This window comes from Hevea brasiliensis, chromosome 15 (genome assembly GCF_030052815.1).
Source record: "Hevea brasiliensis isolate MT/VB/25A 57/8 chromosome 15, ASM3005281v1, whole genome shotgun sequence".
NCBI lineage: Eukaryota > Viridiplantae > Streptophyta > Magnoliopsida > Malpighiales > Euphorbiaceae > Hevea > Hevea brasiliensis.
In genome coordinates, this window is record NC_079507.1 from 69,627,841 (window position 1) to 69,638,459 (window position 10,619).

Genomic DNA, 10,619 nt, shown 5'->3' on the forward strand with positions numbered 1-10,619 from the left:
GTTTTCAAGCAGGGGCTACGTTGTTTTGCGGAATAATTTAGTATTTTTTATGAGAGGGTTACTCCCATCCCCCTCAGTCTATCTTTTCCACCTGTTTTAGTATCTATTCTGACAGATAATTCATCCTGAAAGAATTATGACTTTTTCTGGTGCATTGTCACTCTCTATTCCACAGGGATAGAGTTCTCACTCATGACTCTATACCAGTATGTTATGAGTAAGGACTCTCCTGTCCAGATTTCTGGAATGGTTCAAGCCCATTTCAGCATAGCGCTACAATCTGAAGCGCATTATAGACACCCATGAAATTGAGGAAAGGCCCAGGACTCTGAGGATAAGTCTAGCAGCTCCAAAGTAGAGGTGAAAAAATTCTTCTTGTCTCGTTCAGATACCTAGGTAACTGACTAGAAGTGAGCTTGAACAGCTCATCCGAATGATTGGTTAACCAATTATATTAATAGAAAATATTTTATTAATTAAAAAAAATAAGTTATTTTAATAAATTTATTTTTAAAATTTTAATAATATCATAAAATATATATATATATATATATATATATATATATATATATATATATATATATATATATATATATATATGTGTAATTAGAAATATAGTTACATATGAACCAAAGAATGTATTAAATGTTATGAGTTTTTTAAATTTTTTAAGGGTGTGATAGTAATTTACTATAAAATTAATATTTTTTTATTACTGTAATATAAGTTGTATGGGATATCGACTCTCATAAAATTTTAATAATAATTTTAAAATTTTTTAAGAATATAAACATAATAATAATTTTTCAAAAATTAATATTTTTTATTATTGCCTACTTAGATTTTAACAGGACACTTACTCTAATATTTTAAAAATTTTCATGAGTTTATTAATAATTATATAAAAAAAACTTTAAATTTTTTAGTATCTTATTAAAAAAATGATATTACCAATGAAAGCAAATTCTCTCTCAAGAAAAATTCATAATGTTATGGTCACTTCCTCTTATTCTATATCAATGTTATTTTATTGCAATCACTTATTTTTATTTTTTTAAATTTAAATTATTAAATAAAATTATCAAATAGAAGCCTAACATGCTTATCTCAAATTCTTTTAATAAAAAATAAATTCTTTCATTAATTAAAACTATATCATTTATTTTATTTAATTGACAATTTTAATTAAATTGTTTTTCATGATTATTTTGAAAAAAATTAAATTCAAGATAAATTTAACAAGTTTTTTCATTTTAGGCTATTAATATATTGTAAGTTCAATTATTTCTATTGTTAAACATTCATTATATTTTAATTAATAGTAATTCTTATCAAGTTAATTTAATTTAAATAAATTCCCTTATCAATTTATATTTATTATATATATTATTTTTATAAATTATATATTTTAATCATGCTCTTAAATTGAATTCTTATCTTTAACATTATATACAACTATATACAACGTAAATATATGTATAAAAAATATTTATACATATATAATATAAATATATATTGTTATGTTAACACTGTAATCAAATAATAAAAAATATTATTATTTTTATAAAAATATTTTTATAAAAATTATTTTCAATGAAATAAATAAATTTAAATTTTAAATTTCAAAATTAAATTTTTAAATGTTTTTTAAGAATGTATTTTTTACGGTTGATGTAATATATCAAAGATAAAATAATATGTTATATTTAAATATTAAAATTTAAAATAAGAGTTTTGAATTTATTTTTAATATAAATTATTAGTAATTTGTGACTTCCAAATAATATAAATTTATTTATTAAAAACTTTTACAGTGAATTCTAAATAACATTATTTTAAAAAGTATTTGAAATTCATAATTAAATAAATATTTTCTATATTTATAAATTCAATGTAATGTTGTGTTTGAATTAATGAATTTGAGTATATGAATTTAAATTTGAATGAAATAATTTATTTGGAAAGCTTAAAAAATTATGAATTTTAATTAAATTTAAGATAAATATAAAAAAATTAAAAATATTATTTGAAATTTTAATTTAACATAATATTTTTTTCAAATATTCATCTGTGTTTTAAATTTAAAAAATAAAAATATTTTTATTAGTCAAATAAATATTTTCAAATTTATAAATTTTAAATCTAAAATTTAAATTATTCAAGAGTTATGCGATTATTAATTTAAATTTCTATTAAAATTTATTAAGAAATTAATCTTAACTCTACATAATTATTTGTAAAGTCATATTTTTTTAAACTAAATTAGAAAAATATAATACATTATTACAAATAATCTCATAATATTTTACCTTATAATTTAGAGATACATATGTTAAAATAACTGAAATTGAAATATATGAAGCAGAAAAAGAGTGCAAATGAGCTTGACAATAGCAAAACCTGGATGGGAAGAAAGCAAAACGAACGGTAAGCTCGCATTGGGAAGCGGACAAGCATTGAAAAAGATAACCCAGAAACCCGATTACCTCCTCCACACCTTGCCGTCCAAGTGTGAAGTAGACCCATCATTACTTCTCTATTTTCCTTACACGCGTCTAACGCCCCATCATACCCCACCTCCCCCATTGCTCTCTCTTCCCTCCCTCCTCTTTCATCTCTTCCATCTTCTCTCAATTCTACTCGAAAGAACTTCCCGCAGAGTCCTACCTTGGCCTGCACTCTTCTCTTGGTACGCAAATCCCAAAAAACAACAAAATTGACCTGGAATATCCCAACTTTTCTTTCTTTCTTCCTTTCTTTTTTATTTCAGCTCCAGGAAAAAGAAAACAGAATTTGTTTGCCATCATAGCTTCCACCATAGCCAAGAGGATGACTTTCCTGGCTTACACTAACATGACCCGACCCCATGAAACAATTCGTTAATTATTTTCCTGGAAAATGGATGTTTTCTTTTTTCGTTTGAGGTAGAAAGTTTGTGTTTTCTTGTTTTACAGTGCATCGCATAACCAATATAAAGGACCGTTTAGCATTGCCATTAAAGCTTAACCAATACAAAGGATATCGCAAGGCTGATTTTTGTGCTATAATGGCCGGAAACGAATGGATAAATGGGTATCTGGAGGCGATACTGCACAGTGGGCCGGGTGCTATTGAAGAGCATAAGCCGACCCCGCCTCTGAATCTGAGCGAGAGGGGGCATTTTAATCCGACTAAGTACTTTGTGGAGGAGGTGGTCACCGGAGTCGATGAAACTGATCTGCACAGGACGTGGATAAAGGTGGTTGCCACCCGCAACACCCGCGAGCGCAGCTCCAGGCTCGAGAACATGTGCTGGCGTATTTGGCACCTCACTCGCAAGAAGAAGCAGGTCACTGTCGTTTATATGCGTAATTATGTGTGTGTAGAACTGGGTAACTCTTGCTTTTTCAGATTCATGGGTCACTATCAGTATAAGTCCTAGTTTTGGGATAACCAACATTGGCTAATTCTACTCGTATGCTTATATGCGTGTACATAATGTAATGTTAATTGATTTTTGGAGTGATGAGTTATCTGTAAATATTATGTTTCACCAGAGAAGGAATTTTCATGGATGTTAAATGAGCCTTTGCAGGTGAATTCATTACAAATACTTGCATCTCTAAATTATTCGTATAATTTTTTAAATAATTTGGACACGTATAGGATTAACCATGCTTATGAAATTGATGGTATGTTAGTTGAATGATGAGACTAAGTTGGGCTCTGTTTCTGTTGAGTAATGCCTTAATTTTAGTGCTTGTTATGTTTTCCCTGTCAAAATCAGCCAATATGCGGATACCCCACCATGTTATTCGTAATTCCTTATGAGCACTTGCTGTTATGGTGCGTAAAATTTTAGGGGGAATATTTATCTTTTTTTCTCCATTGTGGGTGATAGAATATGACAGAAACTTCCCAAGGGGATCATGTGGCTTTCTCCTCGTCTTTACCTCCACTGTCATGCTGTTGAACCAAGTGTGGGATTAATTTTATCCATTTTTTCTTTTAATTATGATGTAATTGGCAAGGTTAAAATGTTGTACTGTCTGAACAGTTGGAATGGGAGGGACAACAAAGACTGGCAAATCGAAGATGGGAACGGGAACAAGGACGAAGGGATGCAACTGAAGACATGTCCGAGGACTTGTCAGAAGGAGAGAGAGGGGATAATGTGGGAGAACTGTTGCAAAGCGAGACCCCAAGGAAAAGATTCCAGAGAAACTTTTCCAACTTGGAAGTTTGGTCGGATGACAAAAACGAAAAGAAACTCTACATTGTCCTTATCAGGTTTAATTATTTCTAGCACAGATTAATTTACTGGTATCTTGTATATAAATTTAGTATGAACAACTATTTTAGTGAAATGGGTAAGCAACTTTATTTTAATTTTTCATTTGGCTTTCAATGTGTAGTAACAAAATCTTGAAGGTTGAATTAGGGAGTGACATTGAGGAATGATGACTTCAAATATCATCAGAAAATCAGTGCTCTAATTCAACTTTCTTTTTGCCTCTTTTTGATTGTCCATTGTAATATAGTGAAGTTGGAGGGAAGGACAAAAAAAAATTGGAGCCGTTCAGAAAACTGAAACATTACGAGTGAAAGAACAAATTCAAATATAGTGATTGAACTGGAGAATTCAAGCTTATTATATTGTTGGCAATTTGATCTTGGAATGACATAGTAGGCGATCAGATTCTTTTGTTAGTTAATTAAGTTACTGCATGATTATGAAATTAACATCTTAGTATCTTTTACTTATTTGTTTACTTTGATGGTTAACTTATTAGTGTTGTTTAGGTAATTGAAAATTTGAACTTCAGCTGCAACTTTTTTGCACAGAGTACCTTGTTATTTTTCTCTGTCTATAAATTTATATTTAAGTTGAGGAATGAACAACCCCAGATGATTCATTCCTGCTATATGATCTTTGACCAGTTTGCATGGTTTAGTACGTGGAGAAAATATGGAGCTTGGTCGAGATTCTGACACTGGTGGACAGGTAAATGCTGCATTATAATATCAGTGAATTGTAATTAATGCATCTATTATCATTTCAATCTGTGTCTTAGGCTTTTATACATGATTTATCAGGTTAAATATGTCGTAGAACTTGCTAGAGCACTTGCTAGAATGCCTGGAGTGTATAGGGTGGATCTTTTCACTCGCCAAATATCCTCTCCTGAAGTTGACTGGAGCTATGGTGAGCCAACAGAGATGCTAACTTCAGGCCCCGAAGATGCGGATGGCAATGAAGTTGGAGAAAGCAGTGGGGCATATATAATTAGGATCCCCTTTGGTCCACGTGATAAGTACCTCCGGAAAGAATTACTTTGGCCCTATATTCAAGAATTTGTGGATGGAGCTCTCGCTCATATTCTTAATATGTCAAAAGTTTTGGGTGAGCAGATTGGAGGGGAAGGCCCGGTATGGCCATATGTTATTCATGGCCACTATGCTGATGCAGGTGATAGTGCTGCTCTTTTATCAGGTGCTTTGAATGTGCCAATGGTGTTAACAGGACACTCACTTGGAAGAAACAAGCTTGAACAGCTTCTTAAGCAGGGTCGGCAATCAAAGGAAGACATCAATTCAACATATAAAATAATGAGGAGGATAGAAGGAGAAGAGCTTTCACTTGATGCTGCTGAACTTGTGATCACAAGTACCAAACAGGAGATTGAAGAGCAGTGGGGACTTTATGATGGGTTTGATGTGAAGCTTGAGAAAGTTTTGCGTGCTCGCACTAGACGAGGTGTCAATTGCCATGGCCGTTACATGCCAAGGATGGCGGTAAGACGGTGGTTTTTTCTTTTCAGTTTAATTTTTCTCCTGGCTTTGACAGTTTATTAATGAACCGCTGCCTTACTGTGTTTATGTGTCAGTCAGCATAAATAGACATATAGGAAGGAATGTTGAAAATAATGTGAAAAATGTATATCAATGTATGTTCTTGCTCCTTACCACACAAGACACAATACAGAACACCCTTCGCAGACAAGCTTATAATTGTTAGGTTCCTTTTCTGATGGCTTAAGGCTGCTATGCTAGCATCATTTTTGTTCCCTACTGCCATTTAAATTTTTAGCTTTCTGTTTTTATTGTCTAAGCAGTAAATTATGACCCAAAATATATCATGAATGCAATGGAATGCTCCTTTTGAACCTTCTGTTCAAATAATGAAGCAAAATTTCTTTACAGGTTATTCCTCCTGGCATGGACTTCAGCAATGTTGTGGCTCAAGAAGATGCCCCAGAAGTTGATGGGGAACTTGTGTCACTTATTGGTGGTACTGATGGGTCTTCCCCAAAAGCAATCCCTGCAATATGGTCTGAAGTGAGTGTCCCATTTGGGTATTGATTGTTGTTCCACTTGATTATGAGTATTAACTATTGTTGCTTTGTGCCAACTTCTTATGGCAGGTCATGAGATTCCTAACTAATCCTCACAAGCCAATGATTTTGGCCTTGTCAAGGCCTGACCCAAAGAAAAATATTACCACTCTACTTAAAGCCTTTGGAGAGTGCCGTCCATTAAGAGAGCTTGCCAATCTTGTAAGTACATTTTATAACTAGTCAGTTAAAGCAATCTTTAATATGGTGATATGATACACTCAGGAAAATTAATATTCTATGATGCAGACACTAATCATGGGAAACAGGGATGATATAGATGAGATGTCTGGTGGCAATGCAAGTGTTCTCACAACAGTATTGAAAATAATTGACAAGTATGATCTATATGGGCTAGTTGCTTACCCAAAGCATCACAAGCAATATGAAGTTCCAGATATTTATAGGCTTGCTGCAAAGACAAAGGTTTACTGGAAATATTTTTTTAGGAGTAAATCTGTATGATGTTTATGTTAATGATTAATTAAGTGATTGGATATCTGCCAGGGAGTCTTCATAAATCCAGCATTGGTTGAGCCTTTTGGGCTTACCTTGATTGAGGTTGGTTTATTTTAGATAATTAGAAATTTTCAAGTTCTCATCTTCCTTTGCTCAAAGAAATAATATTTTGATCTATGCTTGTTTCCAAAAATTCAGGCTGCTGCACATGGGCTTCCTATGGTGGCAACTAAAAATGGTGGACCAGTTGACATCAATCGGGTAAAGACAATCCCCATCTGTTTACCTATTATATACTTTACCACCCCTTTGGATGTGCTTTAATCTTATTTTTGTGTTCTATATCTATCCCATCTGATTGAATGATAGCCAGATGAAATAAAAATAAATTCTAAAATGCAAGCAATTTGTTGGAAATGTTGTAGAGATTTTAAATTTTCCTCTTACCCTACTCTTTCTTAGCTATTTTTTGGATGTAATGGAAGAATGAATTTGATGACTACAATTGTAAACTTTTATTATTTCTTGTTCTGATTGGTAGGCACTCAACAATGGTCTGCTTGTGGATCCTCATGATCAGCAAGCTATTGCTGATGCACTACTTAAGTTGGTATCAGAGAAGAATTTATGGCATGACTGCAGAAAGAATGGTTGGAAGAATATACACCTGTTCTCATGGCCAGAACACTGCCGCACTTACTTGACTAGGGTAGCAGCATGCCGAATGAGGCACCCTCAATGGCAAACTGATACTCCAGGAGATGAGATGGCTGCTGAAGAGTCATCTCTCAATGATTCCCTGAAGGATGTGCAAGATATGTCCCTTAGGCTCTCAATTGATGGTGATAAATCTTCATTAAATGGATCACTCGATTATTCAGCTGCAGCTGCAGGTGACCCAGAGCTGCAAGATCAAGTAAAGCAGGTTCTAAGCAAGATCAAGAAACCAGAAGCTGGCCCCAAAGATGCTGAACGTGGAAAATTTGAGACTGGTGTGAGCAAATATCCCATGTTGAGGAGGCGACGTAGATTGATTGTCATAGCTCTCGACTGCTATGGCACTGAAGGGACTCCTGAAAAGAAGATGATTCAGGTTGTGCAATGTGTAATTAAAGCTGTTAGGTCGGACTCACTATTTGCAAGAATATCGGGGATTGCTTTATCAACAGCTATGCCATTGTCAGAAACAGTAGAATTCTTGAAATCTGCAAAGATTCAAGTAAATGAGTTTGATGCATTGATTTGTAGCAGTGGTAGTGAATTATATTACCCTGGAACGTATAATGAAGAAAGTGGAGAACTTTTACCAGATCCAGATTATGCATCACATATAGACTACCGCTGGGGTTGTGAAGGACTTAAAAAGACCATTTGGAAGCTAATGAACACAACTGAAGGTGGAGAACAATCCAAGGAATCGTCCAGCCCCATCCAGGAAGATTTGAAATCGAGCAATGCTCATTGCATTGCATACTGGATAAAGGATCGCAAAAAGGTAGATAAAGATATTTTTTGTAACGGTTGAAAGTTGAGGGAGTATGTTTTTGTACGTGGATTTTCATACTGTGATTTACAGGTTATGAAAGTGCATGAATTGAGGCAAAAACTTAGGATGCGAGGTCTTCGTTGCCATCCAATGTATTGCAGGAGCTCAACAAGGATGCAAATCATTCCTCTCTTGGCATCTCGAGCACAAGCACTCAGGTAATATCACAAATGAATTTAGGAGCCTATATGCATCATCCTTCAATAATTATGATATAGTTTTCATAAGGGATTCGTTGTAACTGTGGTATTTGGACAATTAATAGTGTATCCTTTCTGTTCACATAAATGAGAACATAGAAAACAAAAATTTGCAGCAAACTTATCAATTGGCCTGTTTCGAGATAGCATTTTGAAGCAGAATGCAGTTTCATGGACTTACAGTTATAGAACTATTTTGATGCTAATTATCGCTCATTGATTAATTGAACTTCTTGTTGTCTAACCAAATCGTTTAACCACCAGCTTTTAAAGGAGACTTACGGAATGATTTTAATAAGTTCATTTATTTCTGTTTCCATTTGCTTCTGATTAATAGGTACCTTTTTGTCCGTTGGAGGTTGAATGTTGCAAACATGTATGTAATTCTTGGTGAAACTGGAGACACTGACTATGAGGAAATGATATCTGGGGCTCATAAGACCATAATAATGAAAGATGTGGTGACAATAGGATCCGACGAATTGCTAAGATCCATGGACTTAAGAGATGACTTTGTTCCTAAAGAGAGTCCCTTGGTTGCGCATTTGAGTGGTGAAGCATCAACCAATGAGATCGCTGAAGCTTTGAAGCAAGTATCAAAAGCTTCAACTGGGATGTGAAATGGTAGTACATACTTGTTTCTGTATGAAATTTATTGTATTCGTTTTTGTTTTTATAATGAGATGGGATCTTCCCCCATTCCTCTGCATTTCCCAATGTGGGTATTTGTCGTTGTCACAATGTGGCCAAGACAATGAACCCCACTGTAGCAAGATGTTTTGTTGCTGTGTATAAAATTTGGTCTGCAATTTACCACCTGCAAGCCCAGTTGCCCACCTTGATAAGCAAGAGTGCAGGGTGCACTCAATTTTTTAGATCTTCTCACTATATTTTCTTGAAACAATGCATTATAAGACATGTACTCGACCATTAAATTATATAAATGTTATTAGTGATGCTTATATAAGAGAATGTATGTGTTATTGCATGTTTATGCCCTATCAAATTTCATGTCATAGTATAAAAAAAGAGAGAGAATATTCAAGTGCTCGTCCATCATCACTAGTGGTGAATATAAAAAGATTGCACAAAAGGTATTCAATTGTTGATAGGTTCTTTTGATTAATGTTTTGGTTGCTTTAACTTGTTTATCCAATTCTTCAATCGTAAGCCTGAAAGGTAATAAATCCATAAAATACAATGAATGGAGATTAACATCCTATTGGGAATGATTTCCATGATAAAATTCAATTTAATATTATAAAAAGAATTTAATTCAAATAAATTTGTTTGAAATAAAATTCTAATGTTTTGAATATTTAATAGAAAATTTTATTGAATAAATTAAATTATTGTAAAATTATGTTACTTTGACATTAATTTATTTCTTTTTAAAATGTTTTTTAATTAAAAGAATTGAATTTTAGTAATTTTTGAACTTTTCATGCATAAAAATTAATCTGAATTCTTTCATTTTGAATTTTCAAACAAAACCTTAACGAAGAAGCAATTTCAGAAGTCCCCAAGTCCAGTCCAACGCATGAAACGCTTTGACTTACTTGACTCGCTTTGAAGAATCAGTCCACATGAATTGTCTTTATGTGTACATCAAGCACCAGAATTTTGCCGTCGAAGCCGACCACGGAGGATTCAGTCATTCAGGTGGAGCAGTCGCCGTCCACCGCCTCAAACTTGTGCCCTAACTTGATTGGATTATTCACATGCAGACAGCGTATAGGAAGGATTTCACATACACGCTTTAATTGTAGATCTGTAAATATGCCAGGCGTTAGGTTATTCAGTTGAGGACCTGAGGTTCGGAGCAGAGCGCGTGTTTTTATTTTTATTTTGATAGACAGCACGTAGTTCGGGTAACTATCATTGGAGGTCACCCAATTTTAAGATAGTTTTCACTAAAGTTATTAAATTTTAATCTCGTTTAAAATGATTATTGAATTTTAATTTTGCATAAAATAAACTCATTATTTCAATTTTCGTGCAGGTGATGATATGGAAAATCCATGTGTATAAATACACTCT

General features: G+C 33.3%; 1 protein-coding gene across 1 annotated transcript; it reads left to right on the forward strand.

Moving 5' to 3' along the window:
- The first annotated feature begins 2,560 nt into the window (after positions 1–2,560).
- Positions 2,561–9,551, forward strand: LOC110636212 (probable sucrose-phosphate synthase 3). The gene is made up of 12 exons (XM_058136176.1): positions 2,561–3,328; positions 4,037–4,269; positions 4,921–4,984; positions 5,077–5,775; positions 6,184–6,318; positions 6,405–6,536; positions 6,624–6,800; positions 6,882–6,935; positions 7,032–7,094; positions 7,375–8,328; positions 8,410–8,537; positions 8,917–9,551. Exons 1-12 carry the CDS (start codon positions 3,047–3,049, stop codon positions 9,197–9,199), a joined length of 3,204 nt encoding a protein of 1,067 aa, XP_057992159.1. The 5' UTR covers positions 2,561–3,046; the 3' UTR covers positions 9,200–9,551.
- Positions 9,552–10,619: the final 1,068 nt, after the last annotated feature.

Bases quoted from the DNA above. Each gene is read 5' to 3' on its own strand.
- LOC110636212 (XM_058136176.1), top strand. From the start codon at position 3,047: ATGGCCGGAAACGAATGGATAAATGGGTATCTGGAGGCGATACTGCAC. The intron at 5,776-6,183 runs GTAAGACGGTGG...ATTTCTTTACAG, and splicing joins GTTACATGCCAAGGATGGCG to GTTATTCCTCCTGGCATGGA. The intron at 6,801-6,881 runs GTTTACTGGAAA...GATATCTGCCAG, and splicing joins GGCTTGCTGCAAAGACAAAG to GGAGTCTTCATAAATCCAGC.